The sequence below is a fragment of the Phycodurus eques genome, chromosome 11, assembly GCF_024500275.1.
Source record: "Phycodurus eques isolate BA_2022a chromosome 11, UOR_Pequ_1.1, whole genome shotgun sequence".
Classification (NCBI taxonomy): Eukaryota; Metazoa; Chordata; class Actinopteri; order Syngnathiformes; family Syngnathidae; genus Phycodurus; species Phycodurus eques.
The window spans coordinates 14,965,987-14,988,365 of NC_084535.1; the positions used below are offsets into that span (position 1 = coordinate 14,965,987).

The 22,379-nt window shown below is 43.3% G+C and overlaps 1 protein-coding gene across 3 annotated transcripts in view; it reads left to right on the top strand.

Annotated features, from left to right (window-relative positions):
* The first annotated feature begins 2,222 nt into the window (after positions 1 to 2,222).
* The window catches only part of map3k4 (mitogen-activated protein kinase kinase kinase 4), a 31,407-nt gene continuing 11,250 nt past the window's right edge, over positions 2,223 to 22,379 (top strand). For 2 of the 3 annotated variants that reach the window (XM_061690337.1, XM_061690338.1), the window contains exons 1-13: positions 2,223 to 2,460; positions 10,773 to 10,963; positions 11,055 to 12,475; positions 13,292 to 13,552; positions 14,210 to 14,362; positions 14,480 to 14,637; positions 15,206 to 15,322; positions 20,137 to 20,236; positions 20,357 to 20,440; positions 20,524 to 20,790; positions 20,864 to 21,013; positions 21,807 to 21,968; positions 22,173 to 22,306. In XM_061690337.1, the coding sequence (XP_061546321.1) occupies positions 2,429 to 2,460; positions 10,773 to 10,963; positions 11,055 to 12,475; positions 13,292 to 13,552; positions 14,210 to 14,362; positions 14,480 to 14,637; positions 15,206 to 15,322; positions 20,137 to 20,236; positions 20,357 to 20,440; positions 20,524 to 20,790; positions 20,864 to 21,013; positions 21,807 to 21,968; positions 22,173 to 22,306 (3,230 nt within the window). In that variant the 5' untranslated portion in view covers positions 2,223 to 2,428. Of the gene's footprint in view, positions 2,461 to 2,497; positions 2,712 to 10,772; positions 10,964 to 11,054; positions 12,476 to 13,291; positions 13,553 to 14,209; positions 14,363 to 14,479; positions 14,638 to 15,205; positions 15,323 to 20,136; positions 20,237 to 20,356; positions 20,441 to 20,523; positions 20,791 to 20,863; positions 21,014 to 21,806; positions 21,969 to 22,172; positions 22,307 to 22,379 lie in introns of those variants that run through there. The other variant, XM_061690339.1, reaches the window with a different exon arrangement.

Sequence of the window (22,379 nt, forward strand, 5' to 3'; positions counted from 1 at the left end):
GACGCGAGTCACCTGGGCCCCCCTCTGGAGCCAGGCCTGGGGGCGGGGCTCGAAGGCGTGTGTCTGGTGGCCAGGTCTGCACTCATGGTGCCCGGTTGGGCAAAGCCCGGAAGGGTAACGTAGGTCCCCCTTCCCATGGGCTCACCACCTATGGGAGGGGGCCATAGGGGTCGGGTGCAGTGTGAGCTGGGCGGTGGCCGAAGCCAGGGACCTTGGAGGTTCGATCCTCGGCTACAGAATCTGGCTCTAGGGACGTGGAACGTCACCTCTCTGGCAGGGAAGGAGCCCGAGCTGGTGTGTGAGGTCGAGAAAATTCGACTAGATATAGTCGGGCTCGCCTTGACACACAGCTTGGGCTCTGGTCCAGTCCACTAGAGGGACATCTGCACATTTAGACAAACAACCAATTGCAGTCACATTCACATCTCTAGACAGTCGTGCATTTGTTTTGGTGAATAGGAGAGGAGTGGTAGATTCAAACACTGAAAATTAACACTGCACGGCAGATGTGCTAACCAGTAGTCCAGGGGTTCTCAAACTTTTTAGACCTATATTACTACTAATCAAAATCTTAACTCTGCAAGTACCACCATCATGATCAACATTAAAATACAGCATAGCAGTTACGGGTTAATACAAAATGGAGAGAGGTTTTATTCCTCAAGGTATATTTAATATTAGTGTAAGCCAGTAACATTATGCACAGTTTGAACATTAACGTTCCGCGTAAATACAGGACAATAGAAATGGTAGTTAAATATCCATCCATTTTCTGAGCCGCTTCTCCTCACTCGGGTCACGGGGGTGCTGGAGCCTATCCCAGCTGTCATCGGGCAGGAGGCGGGGTACACCCTGAACTGGTTGCCAGCCAATCGCAGGGCACATAGGAACAAATAACCATTCGCACTAACAGTCATGCCTACGGGCAATTTAGAGTCGGCCACCGTGCCGTCGGTACTTAAATAATGATTTTTTAAAAATATGCACACATAAGTTAAATACAAATTATACCTATATATATTGGTTTACAAAAAAAATTCTTACAGATGCAGATCTTAAATGCAAATGTATTGTAGCCTTCTAAAAAGTTAAATAGAACTGAACTGTGCTTAGGCTAAAGTTCTTTTGTGTACCACCAGAGGGAGCCTGCATGCCACTAGCGGTACTAGTGCTACACTTTAAGAATCAATGCACAAGTCCATATACTGTATGTCGAACTCAGGCCCACAAAGTAATTATATTTGGACCGCAAGAACATACGAAATATTTTAGAGCTGGTCTGCAAGTAATCGGGCAAGCGCTGCTTATACTACAAATCCCAGAATGCTTTGCTAGTGTGTTGCACATCAGTCAAGACCGGCAAGCGCCCCCTCCTTTTCTGTTGCAGTCATTACTCAGGAGCAACTATGTTACCAATCTGTTCCGGCAACTTTATAACTTCCTTCCCAAAATTGGCCAAACGAAAGATGGAAAATGGGACCTTTCAAGACAGGTGGGAGGCAAATTATGTGTTCACGACAGATTTTAGATTTCAGGTCTAGATTATATATATATTTAAATAAGAAACGACTACCACTGATGTTTCTTATTGCACATTTGATTTCCTCATTGATTTCTCATGTTTTTATCATTTTTTAGTTTGCTTATTCCAGATTCATTTAAGTTTTCTTTTTACATGATAAGGTTTAGTAATATATTTATTATTAATAATAACAAAAGAGGCGGCACGGTGTACAACTGGTTAGCACGTCAGCCTCACAGTTCTGAGGACGGGGTTCAAATCCCGGCCCCGCCTGCGTGGAGTTTGCATGTTCTCCCCGTGCCTGCGTGCGTTTTCTCCGGGTACTTCGGTTCGCTCCCACATCCCCAAAACATGCGTGGTAGGTTAATTGAAGACTCTAAATTGCCCGTAGGTGTGAATGTGAGTGCCAATGGTTGTTTGTTTCTCTGTGCCGTGCGATTGGCTGGCGACCGGTTCATGGCGTACCCCGCCCCTCGCCCGAAGAAGGCTGGGATAGGCTCCAGCATCCCGCGAATCGAGTGACGATAAGCAGTGAAGAAAATGGATGAAAACAAAATATTAAAAACAAAATATTAATTATAACTTCAGTAGCGTTTTGAGTGAAATCTAGAGGGAGGGAGGGCGAGGGAGACTGAAAAGAGAGGGAGAGCGAGAGACTGAGAGTGAGCCATCCGACTTTCCGTAGCAAAGCGATAGCCTGGCGAGGCACTCCTCTGGTCAATGGACGTTGGAAAGATGGCGACGGCATATGCACAAGCGAAAGGCCACCTTGCCGGCGGATGGAAAGTGCTTCAAAGAGACTCTTAACCGTCTTTTGTGCAAAAACCAAACGGTGCAAAATCCGTTCGCTGTTGCCTGGATTGTTTAGTCCATGCACGGCGAAGAATAGGACGCCGCCTTCTCGCCATGGAGCCCCCGGATCGCTCCAAGCCCAGCAGGTATGCGAGATTTGTTCAACGAGACCCCCACACCACCAGCGTTCGGCGTTTGCCAAATAGAGAGCCGAGCGTGACGCTGCACTCCAATTGCGCAGATACTCTCTTCCTGTCAAATTGTGAGACGCGTGCGGTTCACTCGTTGCTTTTGCAACTGGAGAGTTGCAAACTTTTTTGTGCAATATTCCGTCGCCCGGAGATAATTAGCACGCCGCTGCTCTAAAAGAAAGCGACAATGCACGCCGACTGAGAAGGTAATTGTAAGAACGGCTGCAGCATGTTATAGAGTAAGCTAACCTTGCCATCACTGTTAGCTTTGTCATTTTATTGTTCACAAGTTTACTTACAGTCGATGACAAAGTAGTTCTATTTATCATGTGGACGTGTTATTAGTTATGTGTGACCGCAATAGCACGCAGTAAAATAAGCCACAAACTTCCCCGGCTTTAGCTGGCATTTGCTCCAATGTTTTGTGTTGTTAATCCTTTAGCTGGATTTAGCGCTTGTGTTGTTGTCCTGTGTAGCATTATTGCATAGTGTGCATGTTCACTTGGTAGTTTTAACAGGACATGCATGATTATCTTGCAAATGTGATGCGTCTCTAACTCTGCTGACCCTCGAAAACGTACAAGCAACAAATGTCCCAGTGGTTGTGAAGGTTACCGAACGACTTATTTCGTGCACGTTAATGCACATCAGCAGATTGTAAGATGTTATTGTCAAATGTAATCGACATGGCGCAATTTGCCCCTGAGTGCAGGCGACAGGGCGTCAGGAATCTGCTGTTATGTCTCCTCCTCGCTTGTTTTTCACGTTGCAAAAATAATAATAATAATGCTTTATGTGCAAACGGTTCATGCCTTTTTGTCTTTAATGCGTATTGTGTTGCAGCCAGTCCGAAGTGAACTGAATGATTGTGCAACACTGGCTTTATTAATGTTGCATAAGGACAATGCACAACATGACGTGACCATGGTGCATGTCCTTACTGGAAGTTGACATGAAGACATTTGCCCACCCTCCCATGTTTGTTTAGTGTGTGGGTGGAGGGTCACACATGCTATAATGAGCGCACATCGACACTATGCCCACACACACTTCAGTGTTTTCATGTCTTTGATGAATATACAACTGCTTTGGGTTCATGAATAATACAAGATATATACAATGTAACCTCCTCAATTAATCACAATCTGTTCCGGGACACTTTGATTTGCTCATGTTTCAAAGGAAAAAAACGGAATGCTTTCTTTTGCCTTTTATTTACTATATAGTGGGTGTTTTACAATGACATTTTAAGACAGACACTCTAATATACAGAGAATTTGTAAAATAAAACTCAAATAAAGTAAAACTGCTCACCGCTCGACAGACATGAACTGCCTCAGGTCGGCTGACCAACTGCTTCTTGAGGTACCGAGGTCTAGGCAGAGGGGATAAGGCCTTCTCCGTTGCTGGTTCCACACTGTGGAATAACCTCCCTCCCCACATTAGAGAAGTCACCTCATTGTCCATTTTTAAAACCCATCTGATAACCCATTTTTATTCTTTGGCTTTCAATTTGGCTTATTACTCAGCATTTGTTTTGATTTTTGTTTATTTTTTAAATTTTTACTTTTTTAAATTGTTGATTATTAATAGATATGTAAGGGGTAATGCAACATCATCATCGTCTTTTACTGCAACACTTTTCGATGCCGTAGTAAGTTGCATTTCCTGTTCAATGGTTATCATTGGACTGTCCCTCAAAAAATGCAAAGAAAAAGAAAAAACACGTGTAGAGTTAATCATTTCGATGCTCACTGAACTGATGTCTCACATTGTTTGAAGTGATGATTGGTGAAACTAAAACCTTTCTTCGACTTTTGAGGCACATTGTTCCAGAGTGTGTCCCATTGTATTTGCATTTAAGCGGCCTAGAATTGTAGTTTCAATGAATACATCATTGTGTGTGTGTTTGTGTTGGGCCTGCATTGCTGTGCAATTAAATGGAAATGAAGGTAGACATTACAGACCTGAATCTTTATAACAGAGGGCGCTGTGTATGCTTCTCATATTTGCACTTATTATTGTTGACAAAGATGAACGCTATCATTGCGCCGACAGAGGTCTTTTTGTGCATATTGTCTTGTTCTCCAAGTAGACATGGTCACTAGCGAGCATTCCTGAGATTTCAGGATGTGGTGTAGCAGTGTGCATAGTGCGGCGCTGCAGACATTGACTACAACTCGTTAAAAGGCTGCGTTTGCCGGGAGCACAGGCGGTGTGAGGAGTGCAGATGGAGCCTCCTCGTCTTATTTTCCTAACTGCATCCGCTCTGTGCCTACACCTGCTCTGGTGAAATGTGCTTTTGCTGTCATCTGATGCTTCAATTGAAACAATTGATCAGTGCAAGGACTAAATGAGGGGTGGAGGAACCTTTTTAATGCCTCTCAGGGGCCATACTAAATGTATAAAAAAAAAATTATCTATGCATCACATTTTTTTATTATTATATAGAGCTTTTTGTAACCGTACCTCTTGGATTGTATTTGTTTTTAGAATTGCATGGCAGGCTGGGTCAAATGTCTTTGCAGGCTGTATATGGCACATATAACCAAGTCTTGTATTAGTCTATTTTAATTGACTGGCACATGCATGCATTGGCCTGCCGAAGGTTTCTCTGAACCCTGACTGTCAGATATATTTTCAAGTTGGAGCAGACTAGTGATCACATTGCATTCATGGTGCAAGACTAAGAAGTCATTACACTATTTATCTCCGGTGGCGTCTGTAAACAATGTCTACATTTAGATACATTTCATCATGTGACCTTTTTGCTACAGTAAGGCCTCTTTCATTGACTCTTGCATGTTTGTGCATTTGCATTCAGGACAGTCTGGGAGGTCCATTCCTAGCTGTGTGCTACAGAGAAGGGTGGGGTGGAGTTCTTTGTTTGTTGTTTTTCCCATCTCTGTGCACTTCCAGTACCAAGGTCTAATGGCTATATCTGTGCAGAGAGTTTCAAGAAGGGATGGCAAAAATTCCAAGATTCCTGCTTGAGTATGCACATTTTGCGATTTCCGAGTGATTTGTGCACGGGTAGCTGGATTGCACAAAAGGGCAGATTTCCATTAAACAAAAAATAATACCAAAAACTGTAACCATCATAAAACGTGCATTGGAGCTCACTCATCGACTGGGCTGGCAGCAGTCGAATCCTGTGTGCAAAAAAAAAAGGACCCCCCCCCCAAAATTAAGAGGAGTTAATTTAGCTTCGTGAGGTACTTGACCTACTGGAATTTGTGTAGCTTTTGAGGAATGGTTTTCCTGAAAATGCTGGTCAGTTTCAAAATTCTATGAATTGTTGAAAGTTCTACACTTCAAGAAAATAAAAAACGGTACCTAAAATATTGTCTGTTTGAAATGAATGAAATGAAATTGGTTGTATTTTCTTTCTCCCTTCTTTGATAACTTTGCGGCTTAAATGAGAAGCCACGAGACTGAAGTGTGTGCTTGTGGGGGTTAACTCTTAATTTGGGTTGCAGAGGGTCAGTTATGCCAGTCTTAATTAGAACGTGTGCCCTTTGCAAACAGGCCAACTTCTCCTTTCCTCCCCTCGCTCTTTGTCTCTCTCTCTCTAAAAAAAAAAAAAAAAAAAAGTTCCCTTTAGTTTGGGCTTTGTAAGCAAGCGTGCTCACTAAACAGCTGTGTGCTATTCAGTGGTGGGCCTCACGGGCCACGTGTCACCACTATACAATAGAGTGCCCCTTTTCGGTACAATAGTGTGGAAGGTTGGGTGTCAAAGGTCCCCCCCGTGCCCCTCCCTTCAGCTGAATGTAGCAAGCCTTGGTATCTGTGCTTCAGTCGCTGTGCAGAAAAGGCTCAGTTTTGTGCTGTTTATTATGCACCCAGTGTTCCTGCCCAGGGGCTGCAGCATTCCACTGGCCTTTATTGGGGGCCCAGTGCACCATCAGATGAGCCATTGAGAGCAGCCAGACACCATCTGCAGTGATCATTTACTTTCGGCACCCAGTCAGACACAGCTTGCAGACAGTAGGCCGCACGAGCCCGTGACCTTCTCCGTGACCTCCCCATATGCAAAAAGTATCCCGAAGATGAATTTTAGCGAGTGGCAAGCTAGGCAGCAGCCGTGGCCTCATTTGTGCTGCTGCCGTTCCCGAGCTATTCAGTCATGCTGTTGTCTTAAAAAAGAAAACAAAAAAAAGGCGATCTGGTCCCCTCTCACATTCATGGACTATTTCTGTCCTCACTCTCCTGCACACTGCGGTGCACACTGCAAAAAAGTCATCTGAGTTGCTTACATTTCTCTTGTGCACCTGCTTCCTTTGTGCACATTCCTCTCCTGTGCGTTTCTGATAAATGCTTTCATTGTGACTCCCGACATTGCTTACTGTGCCTTCTTGTTGCTGGCGTACAGAAAACATCGCTGTCATTTCCTGCTCCTGCAGAACAAGACCCTCCACAGTTTTCCTCTCATACAATGCGCCCATAAAGGCGCCACTGTTCTTCTTGGATGCAAGACCCGTTATTATGTCATTTGAGGACTGGCTGCAGTGTTGATGATGCGCTTGTAGTTGCATTATTTCATGCAACGTTATACGATTTGCAGTAGGTGTCTGTCGTCCATATTGTAGTTCCATAGCAGCTCCTGGAAGACCAGGATTGTGATGCAGGGCAGATGGGCTGTAGAAATGTGCCCCCCCCCCCCCCCCCCCCTTACCTCTTAAACACTCACTCAGCGAAAGTGATACAGCATCACCCCTCTCCGCTGTGTTCACACAAACAGGCACGTGTTGTGTGAATACATTTCAGTCCGATGATGGATGAGCACACATGGTGAGGAGCATGCCGGACCGGCAGGTTTCACCATCACCACCTCCCCACCACCACCACCACCTCCCCTTCCTTCTCTTTTTGTCTTTGCCGGCGGAGTCACGTGATCCAACCTTCCTCCCTAATCCTATTTTTTTTTTTTTTCAAAAAAAGAACCTCAGAAAGGGAACAGGTAAAAAGAAAAAAGGTTCGACCGTTTTCTCAAGGCGTGTTGCGCGCTAACACTCACGTTCTTGACCCGCTCCTTCAAGATGCACGGGTTTCAAGTCATTGCTGTCTGCTGAACATCACAGCAAGTATGCTGTCAAGCGAGTTCCATGTCTGAATGTTTGACAGCAGAGAATTGATAGCTTCATTACATGAAAACAAGCATCTTTTGCAGCAACAACGTGCATGCAAACGATCTTACACAGGCCTTGCTTGAGCGAGTTGCGTCAAACAATTTAGTTGTGCCTCATATGCCATTGTCGATTACAGTAAAATCTTGAATATAATACCTTCAAGACTGATTGAACTAAAATGCGAAATAATGGAAATTAAATTGGTCATTTGCAGGGTCGACCCATCTCCATCATGAATTCTTTTTGGGGCAAATGTTCCAATAATGTTAACTGTCACTGGAAAAAGAAGTAGCCAGATTTAAAAAATTAACATTCGTTACTTAATGTATTTATTCATTTTTTAAATTTCTTTGTATGAATTTCATTAAATAATTGGTTAATTAATTACATTACATTGATTATAAATTATAAAATGATACAATGATGAAGTGTTTTTTCTTTTGTTATAGAAATAAAGTATTTAACATTTTACATGCACAATTACAAATTTTAAATTAAAATTTGTTTTTTTAGGTCATCTACAAATTATCTGGCCCATTTGTCTGTTTTAAAAGTCAGGTGTGGCTGTTGAGCACAAAACCTTGCCCACCCCTGGGAATGTCGACTTCATGCGTCACGCTTTTTAGTATTCTTAATGGACTTTAAAATGTAAAAAAAGAAATTACTACCAATATAATATGAAAACATACAATCATTGACAAATACTCTCCTTTAATCTGATGCAGTAAAGAACATGCGGAGCGAGGCGTACCGGGTGGAAACTTGCATACACATCTAACATTTCTGTGTACATTGAATGTAGAGTGCAGAGGGAGGCTCATATGACGCACACTTGTGTAGAAAAATGTTCTATTCTGGAGCGGCGTCGTGGTGACGTCAGAAAGCGCCTCCAATAAGAGAGGCGCTGGCAGAGTGATTTCTGAGTGCTATTTCGGCGGACTTGTACTGTAAACGGCAAGGGAAAAATTGAGACAGTAATAATAAATGCGGTGTCCCACTATTCTGAGTTGTGGGACAAGAGAAAAATTATATACCGAGATGTCTCTGCAGGAGGCTTTCAAACTAATCCCTGCTCAGCATGAAAAGCACTAACGCTGGGCGTTCTTCGTGGAACTCTAGCTCACAAAAAAGCTTATGAACGCTGAGATCCTGCCGTGAAATTAGTATGGGCTGCACACATTCCCTTTGTTTTTTTAGCTGCTGCGTTACCTCCTCCTTAAAATAAGCAAAGCCAGGGCTTTGTTCTGCAACCATGACAAATACATATATTGCTGAGTTGCGGTCTTCTCAGTGGGGAACTTCCTTGTAGGCTGCTATGTCAGCACTTTCAAATATGAGCATGGTGGCATTGGCCGTGCCGGGGTGCTATTGTTCTTGCAGGCTGCCGTGCGGACCTTTCACACTGAGCAAGTGTGAACAGCCAGGACAGAGCCCACTTTCCTTCCTAGCTATGTTCCAGTTGTGGGTGTATGGTTGGCATCATCACGTTTTTCTTTGCCATCACTGGAATATCTCTGTGTCTATGTCTTGTATTTATTCAACTTCCAAAACCTCAACTTTAAATATAACTTAAAAGAACAACCAGAAAATAAATTGGTAACAAATAAAATAATAGCAATATTATACAATATAGTGCACACATGGAGATACATTTCACTGAGATAAAGAGTGCAAGAAGAAAGTGGAGACCTTTATTAATGTAACACATTTTTCACAGATTAGGACGAATATATGCATGTGAGTATTGTAAGTCTGGGCGTCCCTGCTCAAGCTACTGCCCCCGCAACTCAACCTCGGATAAGGGGTAGAAAATGGATGGATTGATGGATGGAGTATTGTTATATTACCTGTCTTTATGCGTTACTACAGCGTGTGTGTGAATATTTGTTATCTGAAGGTAAATCCCTCCTGTGATGTCTTGTGAAAATTTTTGAGAGCTGGTCAATAGGGTTTTACATAGATGTTGAATAGGTATACAACAGTCCCTTTCAAGCTGCGTGCCGAACGACGCAAAGCTAGGGAGGACATAGTCGTGTGTGTGGACGGCAAGAAAACCAAAAGACCAAGGATACCGGTACAGTGTGTTGCATACGGTTGCATACAAGTTGTACAACACCATACAATTACGACAAGTGAACTGGGGAGTAGTCACAGGTAAAAAATATTAGTTTTTGCTTTTTTAAAAAGCTCATGTATTGATAGCACATGCTTTGTTGTTGACAAAAAGGTAAACCTCATGAAAATAGGTTAGGAAATTAGCAAGTTGGAGGAAATGAATTTCAGTGTCCATGCATTCCTGGGACCGTCGACCTCCCCAACATGGCTGCCACGTCGACTGGTTAGCTGGGCTGCTACAGCGCACTGGCGTCTCTAGTGTTCATATCGGTGGGGTTTTCCATTGAGTGCTAGCATTAAGCTGTGAAAGTTTCGAAAATGAACTATGTCCTGTATTTAAATATACGTGTGTATTATTTAAGTTATTTTTGTTATGCGTTTTGTGTTCCAGTAAACTCCAACTGGGGTGTCAATAAACAGTTTTAGGCACACTCAGAGGGGCTGAATAACGTACGGCACACGGTTGCAGCAACATAAGTGCATTCAGGTTACTTTTACAATGTAAGAACCTATGTACACACGCCGTGAGGGGAGAGTAGAGGTTCTACTCTGCGACTTTGGGTCTCCCTCTTTATTTGAACTGTTGTTTACGTAGCCCAAGTGAGAACTCAGAACTGCCTATGCAGGCCTGTGGTCATGCACATACATGGATGCTGTGCAGGGGGAGAGACAGCCAATCAGACTCCAAAGGAGACACCACTAGTGAGTTGTCAGTCTTCTGTGGTGAGCAGTGCACATTGTATGCGCTTTCACATTTTGCAACTGCGGCATTGCAGGTAATTCGCTGCACACTCTTGACTGACTGCAAACATTCCAGCACTCTCTGACCTTGACAAATTTCTGTGGTTCTCTTGGTTTGACATGGTAGAAGTATAAAAAAAAAAAAAAAAAACCCAAGTGCTTCTTTGTTGGTAGTGTCTGCCTTCAGGCAGCTCTGCTTATTATAAAACTGCCAGCATGAATAGCTCGTTGTGAATAGTTTGACTATTTTTTACCTCTAAATTGTATCGTAAATGTTAACAGGCACGGCAACCCAGTGGGAGATGAATCCCGGCACGACTCTCAAATGGAGGAATCCTGGGATTCACCCAGTGAGGAAGAGGAAACTCTGTACGCTACATCACCCCCTTACACACTCCGTCAGATGAAACGAATGTCTGGCAAACATCAGAAAAGCAGCCAATCCAGAAGTGGCGGACGTTCTCCCGGCAAAAGTGAGAGAAATTCGCTTTTCTTCATACACAGTGTTTGTGTTGGTGTGTCTGTCTGCGTTTTGCTGATTGAGTGGTTATGTTTGTGTTTCAGCGGACCTCTGCACATCTGTCCAGAAAGAAAGCCCCCGGCCAGCAGAAACACCCGATGAGCACAGCTACAAGCAGGGCAAGAAGCAGAGGGCCACCCTACGCTCCACTGAGAGAGACCACAAGAAGACCTTTGAGGGCTCCTTCATGCTGGATCCGTTGTCCAAATCAGGCCCCTTCGGTGCCCTCAACATGGACCCCAGGAAGCACTACCTGAGCTTGGGCTGCAGCAGTTGCAAACTTCCCGTGTCCATGCCCCATATTGCCCGAACCCACCGCCAGACCTCTCGGACAGACTGTCCCGCAGACCGCCTCAAGTTTTTTGAGACACTGCGGCTGCTGCTCAAGCTCACATCAATGTCCTCCAAGCGCAAGGAGAAGGAGCAGCGAGGCCAGGAGAACATGGCCTTCATGGGGCACAACAATGAAGTCATCTGGCTGGAGCTACAGGCGTGGCACGCGCACCGCTCCATCAGCGACCAGGATATTTTCCTCTTCACAGCCCGCCAGGCCATCCCTGACCTCATCAACGAGGTGCTACATTTCAAGGTGAAATATGACAGCCTGAGACAGGGTCAGTGTTCAGGGTCCCAAACAATTCATGCGGACTGCCGGACTATTAGGTCTGATCCAAATCTACACTGTAAAGATGAATGCAAGTCCGCTGTAGTGGAGATCAACCACTGTGGAGTGGATCCCTGGGGCTTTAGTGCTTGCCCCACCACTGCCATGAATGCAGCAGAGCCTCTAGGGTCAGGTGCCGACTGCAGGGATCACCTACAGAGACAGCGGCTTGCCTTTGAGCAGGTCAAGCGGGTTATGGAGCTGCTGGAGTACGTCGAAGCGCTGTACCCCTCTTTACAGGCCCTGCAAAGGGACTATGAGAAGTATGCGGCACGAGACTTCCAGGGCAGAGTGCAGGCGCTCTGTTTGTGGCTCAACATCACCCAGGACCTCAACCAGAAGCTGCGCGTCATGGCCACCGTCCTGGGCCTCCGGGACCTGTCTCGCATCGGCTGGCCCGTATTTGAGATCCCGTCCCCCCGCTGCTCTCGTGGCAACGAGGAAGATGACAACGAGGAGGACGAAGAGCACAACTCTAGCGCCACTTTCACAGCGGAAAGCGACGGGGAGGACAGGGATGCTGAGGAGGAAGAGGAGGAGGAGACTGTGGGTTGTATCCTAGCTCCCAAATTTGCCCAGTTGTTGTTAGAGGAAGAGTTTCTTCCCACGGCAGCATCAGGGAGTCCAGAGACAGCGGGAGAAGGAGGCGTGTTCTGCCCCACAGCCATTTACAGGCCCTTTGTGGATAAAGCACTGAAGCAGATGGGACTGCGTAAACTTATTCTCAGACTGCACAAACTGATGGACCGCTCTCTCCAAAGGTCGCGGGCAGCCCTGCTGCGACACACACCTGCACTGGAGGTGAGACGCTCATCTTGTTCTTTGTTTTAAAGAGACGTATACACAGACAGATTGATGAATCAATATTAGGAATGGGCATGATAACCGATTAATCAATTCTCTAATTGTGTGAAATTGATTGTTGAATTGCGCCTCGAGTCAAAATTGAGTGCACTACTCTTAGCTGCAATGAGCAGAGGTCCTATTGATTCATTCTTGACTAGTTTGCTGTCTAAAGAAGTTGTCTGTTCTCAGGGGAATTTAAGAGAGTAAGAATTTATTTGTCCCGCAATGGGGAAATTCCAGTTTTACTGCAGCAAAGTGAACCATAACAGCGCACAAGAATAAATCATCTATCCATCCATTCAAAAGGAGTTATGCGCAGCCACCTTCTGCATTCAGCAAAACATGACAAAGCACTTCCTTCTGGTTCAGGTCACTGGCAGAGCCCTATGGCAGGAGACCAGGAAAAAGCACCAGTTGAAATTTTAAACATCTGCAGTGTCTTTTGTTTTAAATAAGATGTCTTTAAGAACTACTGACGGTGACCATATGCCATGTTTAGGCTTTGTTTGTGTTTACATATATCATTAATGTGTAAATAAATTATATACATGAATTAAATTTTTGTCTGAAGACGCTAGCGATCAAGAAAAAAATATTCTAGCATGTTTGGGTTCAAACCGCTATGTCCTCAGCCCATAAGTTATCGTAGTTAGCGCTGTGCACACAGAAAGTCCGGCAACCTATTTTCCGGTTTGGTCAGGTGACATTCCACGTAAGGCCGTAATCATCATTTTCTTGGTGGGAGATATTAACCCATCTTCCCCTTTGCAGTTTGCAGACTTTCCAGACCCCATGCTGTACAACGACTACCTGCCGGAGCTGTCCCGCAACGGCTCCTGCAGTGGTTCGGCTGACCCAGAACTCGGAGCGGACCAGGTGTCCTGGGAGGATCTGCTGGACATGGACCTCCCATCCTTCCGACCAGCGTTCCTTGTGCTCTGCAGAGTCCTCCTCAACGTCATCCATGAGTGCCTAAAGTTGCGACTGGAGCAGAGACCTGCTGGAGAACCTTCTCTACTCAGTATCCATCAGGCAAGCAGATACTGAAACTCATGTGTGTCTGTCCATCCGTCCATCCATCCATCCAACTATCATTCATCTAATGTTCTTATCGCTAGTCACTCAGTCACAGGGCACAAACTCTATAGTACATCTGGAAATAATTCACAGCACTTAACTTTCTCCATATTTTGTTATTTTAGAGCTTTACTGCAAAGTGGAATTATTTTTTCCCCTTAAAATTCTCCACGCACCAATCCATGACAACATTAAAAAGCTTTTTTCCTCCTTTTTTTTCCATTTAAATGTTTTTTTTCTCAACATTTTTGTGAATTGAATAAAAACAAAGAAATCACAAACATTCACAGCTGTTGCTTAATACTTTGTAAATGCACCTTGAGCAACAACTACAGCCTTAAGTCTTTTTTAATAGGATGCCACAGGTTTGGCACACCTGTTGTTGGGCAGTTTTGCTCATTCTTCTTTGCAGCGCCATTGGGTGAGGGGATACCTACAACGTTTTCTTAGGTGTGAGGGTCAGGCGTCTCAATATTTTTTTATCATGTAGTTTATAGTTTGTCACCCTGATCACTGACAAACCCCATTGTGATCAGTCATAGTAAAAAGAAATTCATGGCCTCTATGAATAAAAAAATATGGTGCTAACATCTTTGTGTTTACCCCTTGCAGTTGGTGCGCGAGTGTAAGGAAGTTCTCAAAGGGGGTCTCCTCATGAAGCAGTATTATCAGTTCATGCTGCAAGGTGTGGTCAATGATGCTCAGGGCCTGCAGACCAACACCAATATTGATGAGTTTGAGGAGGACCTGCACAAGATGCTTGTGGTAAGAGGCGTCACTTCCTCTCTATTGGCTTTTTGCCATCACTGAATGAGAGAGGTTTGAGAATGTATACATGATCGTCAGTGTTCTCTTCTGGCCACTCTCGTGCATGTATTTCAGGTTTACTTTGACTACATGCACAGTTGGATCCAGATGTTGCAGCAGCTGCCCCAGGCCTCTCACAGCTTAAAGAACCTACTGGAGAAGGAGTGGCACTTCACCAAAGATATCACCCCCTACATCCGGGGAGGAGAGGCCCAGTCTGGGAAGCTTTTCTGGTTAGCGTCTTTGCGTCGCTCTTCCATGTACCGATTCAAAGTCTCTTAGGCCCGGTACACGCATAAAGACAATCGGCCTGTTTTTGTAACCGTTCTGCCCCTTCCTGACCAAACACATCAAACGCCAGACAATCTCATGTCTTATAAGATTGTCCTTAGGTCTCATGTGTGATACGAGTGCATTTGTCCCGATTTTAGGGTCCAAAACAGGTCGGGGCTGACAATCTTAAATAATGAACGTGTTCAAAATTTCTGACCAAAACTCTTCGTGTGTGTGGAGAACGCAGACTTCTCTTGAGTCATTACGTAATGAAAGCAAAAATTACTTAACCAATGTCGTTTTATGTAGAAAAGTGGGTTCCTTAGACAGCAATAAGTATTTTCCGAAGCAAGTCTTTTTTGAGAACATCGCCATTTTACAAGGCTCTCGGCTCCGGCAACCTATGGGAATCTTTTATATTTGTGTGGAATCTGTAGCAGATAAAAAAATCTTTTAAGAGTGGAAAAATCTGTGTGTGTATCAGGGCTTTGTCATACACAAGGCATTGACATTATTTTTCCTTTGAAGTGACATCGCGGGGATGCTGCTCAAATCCACTGGAGAGTTCCTTGACGCTGGTCTACGAAAGAGTGGCAATGAGTTCTGGGAAAGTGCTGACGACAGCACAGCCTCAGATGAGATCAGGTAAGAGCTTGTAACCTTACAGTCACTGGTCACAACATTAGGTACATCTGCACAATCAAAACGGGATCCAAGACAAGAGATGTTTTCAAAATATACAAAAAATGCTGTTTCATAATATTTTGGTCTCATTTAGATAAAGTACCAGACTAATCCAGAACTTTTTCCATCTTATAAATCCAATTTATTTCTTTACTTTCTCTTTCATGATGCCAACATTATTCATAGAGCAATTTAAAAACTGTACAACTGAGCTGTACATTAATAAAATTGCTAATAAAACAAAATACTACTACTAATAATAATAATAATAGCAAACGATGATTACAGTATTTATTTCTAACGAAAATATAAAAGTATAATCTATACTTCACAGATGTGCATATTACATTACCCATGACATGGTCACACAACCATACCATCACAGATGCTGAACTTTGTGCTGATGACAGTCCTTTTCCTCTTTGGCCCGGAGGACACAATTTCCAAAAACAATTTGAAATCGGGACTTGTCCGCAGCAGACCTTTTGACTTTGCGTCAGTCCTTCTCGGATGAGCTCGGGCCCAGAGAAGCCAGCGGCGTTTCTGGGTGTGTTTGATATGTGATTTTCGTTTGGCATGGTAGACTTTTTACTTGCATTCGTAGATGTAGCGACCAACTGTGTAAACTGACATAGGTTTTCTGAAGTGTTCCTGAGTTCATGTGGCAATATCCTTAACACAATGATGCCGATTTTTAATCCAGTGCCACCAGAGGCATCAACGGTCACGAGCATTCAAGGTTGGTTTTCAGCCTTGTTGCTTATGTGCAGAGATTTCTCCAGATTCTCTGAATCTTTTGATGATGATATGGTCTGTAGATGATAACATCCCTAAATTCCTTGCAATTATACATTGAGAAATGTTAAACTCTTGGACTATTTGCTTATGCAGTTGTTCACAAAGTGTTCAACCTCACCCCACTCTTGTTTTTGAAGAACTGACCCTTTTGCAAATGCTTCTTCAGGGATCTCGTTTGATGTGCGTCCGCGTCTGAGATGCACAGAAATTAAAGCAGGGACGCATGAAGCAAATTCATCTGGGTCTCTAGACTCGTGGTTTCAGACCCGCTCTACGTATATGTATGTGTGTTGGTGAAGAGCTTCCACACACAGCGAATCAAAAGTAAGAATCCCGTCGTGGTGCTAGCCGCCAGGCAGAGTAGGGCGGGTTGTCGTTTCATACAACGGACACGGGAGTTTTTTCTGGACTTAATACATTTTAATTGTGGTAACACGCGCAGCAAGCCGCTGGAATAACGGCGTTTGCTCCTTAGATGCACAATACTGGGACAAAGGGAAAGTTAACTGTTTAATGATATTCTCTAGCCTCCGAGCTAACGAGCTAGCGAGCTAAGGGCTTGAGCTAAAAAGCTCATTCGACCGCGGCGACATCGTTAAAACGTCAGCAATCGGAGTTCTGTGCGTGTTCCCCACATAACACACACGCACACAAATGGGAAAGTTAACTGTTTATAAACCATAAACACACCGGCACACGTCAATATTCAGGCAGTAGTTGACTTTAGCAAACTCATTTTCAGCGTCATTTAATTGACAGGTAAAGGTCTCACATCACAGTCCAGCAGCTTGAGGGCAGGACTTATTTTAGGTTTTATTTATCCTTTATTTAACCAGGTAAAAGCTTATTGGAAAATGAGATAAAATCTCATTTTCAAAAGCCAAGAGGAAGCAGAAATTATACAGGCAGCAGAAATTATGCACTACACAACACGACGACATTCATACAATAAATAAAAACTAAAAACTAAAAAACAGTAATAGTAAAATGTGTGTTTTAATTCAAATTTGGTAGGCATTAACAATTTTTTTGGGCCTCTTTAGCGGGTTAATGACTCTATAGCTATGTGCCAAATGTTTGACATTTAAGGGCAGTTTTTACAGACAGAGCCTAATTCTGATTTATTTATATATTTTTATTTATCTAAGGTATTTATTCTACATTACAATGCCAATGTTCAATGTTGTTTAGAATTGAAAGTGAATTCTTAAAAAGGATGTATTTGAATTATTATGCTCTATTATATCAGTGGCATAAAATAAAAAGATCGATACTATCATTTATCGTGATAGTTTTTTGGGGAAAATATATCTTCCTAAAAAAAATTTAATCGTGGCAGGCTGAAACAATATATTGAGAGAGAGCATGCGCAGTGCATAACACAGAAATATGGCACAAATAAAAATCTGCAATATAGCGGAACTATGAAGCAACAACCGTCATATAGCGGAGGATTACTGTATCTGTACTCCGTGATGATAAGTTGCAAAGACTCATTGGTCCAGGGCTGGGACTCATTGTTTCCAGACATGCGCAATCCTGGGACTCACATAGTCTCAATTGTAAAATTATCTAAGCTCCTTTTATACTGAATCATGAAACTCACCTGTTACCAATTAAACTGTTCCAAACCAGTGTTTTTTGAGCATTCCTCAACTTTCCCAGTCTTTAGTTGCCCCTGTCCCAACGTTTTGGGAAGGTGTTGCAGGCATCAAATTCAAAATGAGAAAATATTTGCAACCCCCCCCCAAAAAAAACACAACAATAACCATCAGTTTGAACATTAAATATCTTCTCTTTGTAAGTGTATTTAGTTGAATATAGGTTGAAAATGATTTGTAAATTGCATTCTGTTTTTAAGTTTTACACAATGTCCCAACTTCATTGGAATTGGGGTTTGTAAATACTGTCTGTGGAGCTCATTTTATCTGTCTGTCTGCACCCCGATGAAATTCACCAAATTGGCAGTCAGGCCGGCAGTCTGCGTTGCGCCAGGACTTGGTCTGAAATGTGGTCTGAGTAGATTGACGTGTAGATTGACTTTCTGCAACCAAATTGAGACTCCACCAGCTCCCTCTCCAAGGGCAACCCCTCTGCTGCACCGGAATTCCCAGCTTGGCGCAGATCGGTCTGTAAAATTGGCAAACACACACAGCGAGGTTTGCACTTGCATGAAAATCAGGATCTGCTGGCATTTGCGCCCCACTGCCGAAGCGCAATATATAAAAATCGAACACATTGGCCGCCTGCTGTTTCACTCGTGGCCTGTTGATGGTGTCATTGTGTATCAAGTTGTGGTCAGGAGAAAGCCCGCAACTCTTGCACGCTGCAGACAGACCCTTCTCGGATGAAGAGAACATGAGCCATTTGCTTCCTTCACATTGACACACGAGGTTCAGAGATTTATTCCATTTCAACTCAACTAAATTTTATTTTAAAGCGCTTTAAAAACAACTGCAGTTGAAAGGAAGTGCTGTAAAATCAAACAAAAGACAATTAGACACAAGTTTAAGAACAATAAAACGGTAACACCAATAAAAACAAAAGCAAGACACTAAAACAAGGGCAGTCTTACGAGTCTCTTGCTGTGTTAAAAGCCAAGAAATTAAAATGGGGTTTATAGTGGGTTTTAAAAATGGACAGTGAGGGTGCTTGCCGAATGTGGACCGGGAGGTGATTTTATAGTTTGGGATCGGCAACAGAAAAAGCTCTATCCCCACTGAGCTTCCATTTAGTCTTTGGTACCTCCAGGAGCAGCTGGTCAGCTGGCCTGAGGCACCGGAAAGTAGTGTAGGGATGGAGCAGCTCAGCGAGGTGAAGTGGGGATTTGAATGTTTTTCTCATTGCATAGTCGTCTACATGTTGCGTTAAATTCGTAGATTAGACATGGCAGAAGTCTGCGCTGACAGTATGAGGGCGCCGGGAAGCTGCTAAACTTGTAATTTGGCAATCACAGCATGCATGACGTCACGTGTTTTGGTTGCAGCTTATGTTTGAACCTTAAACAACTCCTGTTTTCTAAGAGCAGTTAGTTTTTCCATTGATGAGTCAGCTCACATTCTCTATAATGATCAATCGAAGGAATTGGTTCCAATTTATTAGTACTAGCTGCCCGTGGATGTAGGTGAAACATCATAAACAAGAAGGAAAAGGTCTGATAGTGTTGATATTCTCCGACAATACATTTTAGACTAAAAAAATAGTAAATTGCGGGTGGGAATACAATAAAAGTAAAATAAATAAACGAGTGATGAGTTTGGAGCTGCCATAACAGGCTGCTGACTCAGTGCCAGGAAGTGACTCCTATTATGTAATGTTTTTGTCTGTATTAAATGACACAGTGCTATTTTTCTTTATGAAAAACATACAGCCCCCCAAAATTTGTTTATTTATTTTTTTGTTTGGCTGGAGTGGATTAATGCCATTTCAGTTCATCTCAATGGGGAAAATTTATTTGACGTACGAATAAATTGAGTTTGAGGTTTTTGAGCTTGGTCACGGAATGAATGAAACTTGTGTAATTTGTGCGTCCCTCTGCTTAGATAGTAAGTGGTTTTTTTTAAGGCGGGGGAGGGAGTGGAGTAAAAAAAAAAAAAATTCATGGCAGTTATAAAGAGTGTCAATTATTCGATTTTCACTATTCCCCATCGGGCCCGGTCGTTGTCCCTGTTAATGCGGGGGTCCACTGTACACTGGTGCGCTCAATAGACTGTAACAAATTTTGTGGCGCATGAAACAAAGTACTCGACACTGCTCTCAGTATGATGCCGTGCAGATTTACACCACTGCCAACTGCTGTTATAAATATATTGAATTAATACTGCTCGAGGTCAATAAAAATGAGCACTGTTACTTTTGTAAAACCTGCTCTTATAGTGGACCTCATTAGCGTGTGCAGGCTGCTATAATGTTGCTGGTTAGTGTCTTTATTAAGCAATCATGACTCCTCATATGTTCAGCTTTTTTAATCCTCCTAGGCGGTCAGTGATCGAGACCAGTCGGTCACTAAAAGAGCTGTTTCATGAGGCCAGAGAACGAGCGTCCAAGGCTTTGGGCTTTGCCAAAATGCTTCGCAAGGTAAGAAGCAGTAGTGTCACCTTTTAAACTGAACAGTGACTGTGCAGAATTTGTAAGCGTGTGATGTACTCTCACTCAAGAGCTGAGGGTGTGTGTTCTGACTCCCTGTTTTTGCCGCAGGACTTGGAGGTTGCCGCAGATTTCACCATCACTAATGGAATGGCGTCTCTTCTAGAAGCTCTGAAGAAGAGAAACTATGTAAAGGTGTGTTTCTGTTTACTTTAGTCACTTATAATCTTTCTGTCATGAAAGTCAAAGCACGTTCATCTCTGTCTTATGGCCCTCAGGTCCAGATTCCTGGCCTGGAGGAGCTGCAGGTGTTCGTTCCCTGTGGCTTGTTGGCTCAGCGGCCGCTCATCATGCAGCTGCTCAGTGCTGCTGCGGGAAAAGACTGCTCCAAAGAGCCCGATGAAATGGCGGAGGATGAGGCCTTCCTGCTAATGAGCAAACACCGTACCGCAGACTTGGCTGATTCGGAATGGGCACAGTGGGACGGCGAGCTGCTCAAACTGGTTCCCACAATGGAGATAGTCGATACTCTGAGGGCCATGAAGGTATGTGAGGCGTAAATGAACTTCTCCTGCCAGCATAAACGAGCGTAAACATCAACCCCGACTGTGACCTCAGGTGGAGAACATGCTCATGATCGTGATGCAGTCGGCTCACCTGGTGGCTCAGCGGAAGGCCGTCCAGCAGTCCATGGAGGATGTGCTCACTCTTAGCCGCGAGCAAACATCCAGTCAGCCTCTTATCGCCAGTGCTCTGGAGGAGCTCAAGGTGCTTACATAACCACAATCTTTGAAACGCACACGGATCTGCCGTTTGGCACAGTGGCACTAGTTCAAGCTCACAATATATGCTGTCATAAAGTGAAACCTCTAATGTTGAGGACTATCTAGAATAGGGGATGGCAAACTATTGTTAGATTTTACAACGAGCAGCTGTGTCATTCATAGATTATACTTACAGGTAAGTCTCAGTAAATTGGAATATTGCGGAAAACCAAATTTCAGGATTTTAGTTGAAAAAGTAAAACTCATAACGATTCACTACAAACAGTGAAATATGTTCACAATTTATTTTTATATAATTTTAATGAGTATACTTTACAGCAAACAAAAACTCAAAATTAACCATCACATTTTTTAAATATAGCAATCCATATTATTTATGTATTTTGTTTTCGCTTTATTTGACAGTTTTTCAATTATGAACAAACAATTACAGACACATGGAACATCAATTAACATCGTCCCATATACCTTTCTGTAACCCTCCCTACAGAACCTCCCTTGGTACCAAGAGCACATGAAAAAGAAAAAGTTAAAAAAATCCAAATGATTTTTAGTAATGTAATAGGAATAGGAATTGGCTGTCTAAAAAAAATTATTTTCTGCTGTGTTTGATGAATTAATATAATAGAAGTTTTACTTGGTTAATTAATCTACTGAAATAAATGAAGTTTTGCACCATATTTTAGATTGAGATGCACCTGTACTTTTTTGGGGGGTAATTATTAAACCTAGCAATTGATTTCTCCCCTATGTGTGTTTTTTGCATGCTCACTCAGGATGAAGCCCTACAGCTCTGCATTAGGATCAGCTCGGCCATCGACCGAGTGGAGTACATGTTCACGTCAGAGTTTGAGGCTGAGGTGGAGGAGTCCGAGTCGTCCACTCTACAGCAGTACTACAGAGAGGCAATGATCCAGGGCTACAACTTTGCCTTTGAGGTAAAAAGCAAACAGGCTCAAAGGGCTGATCCCTGTAATAACGGTCATAATAATAAATGTGACTGCACAGGTGATAGGAACATTACAGTGGGGCAAATTAATTATGAGGTTATTATAAACTAATTGATGCATTTTATTATAAATGTGTGTGCTAATTAGTTTGTATTTTATTTTACATTAGATATAATGTGTTGTTTTCCACAGTACCACAAGGAAGTGGTGCGCCTCATGTCAGGGGAGTACAGGCAGAGGATTGGCGAGCGCTACATAGCCTTTGCTCGCAAGTGGATGACCTATGTCCTGACTAAGTGCGAGAGTGGCCGAGGCACCAAGCCCAGGTAAGTAACGGTGTAGCAACAATAATAAGTCATTGTGTTTTCGTTTTTTAAAAGTTTGTTTAATGTTACAAAC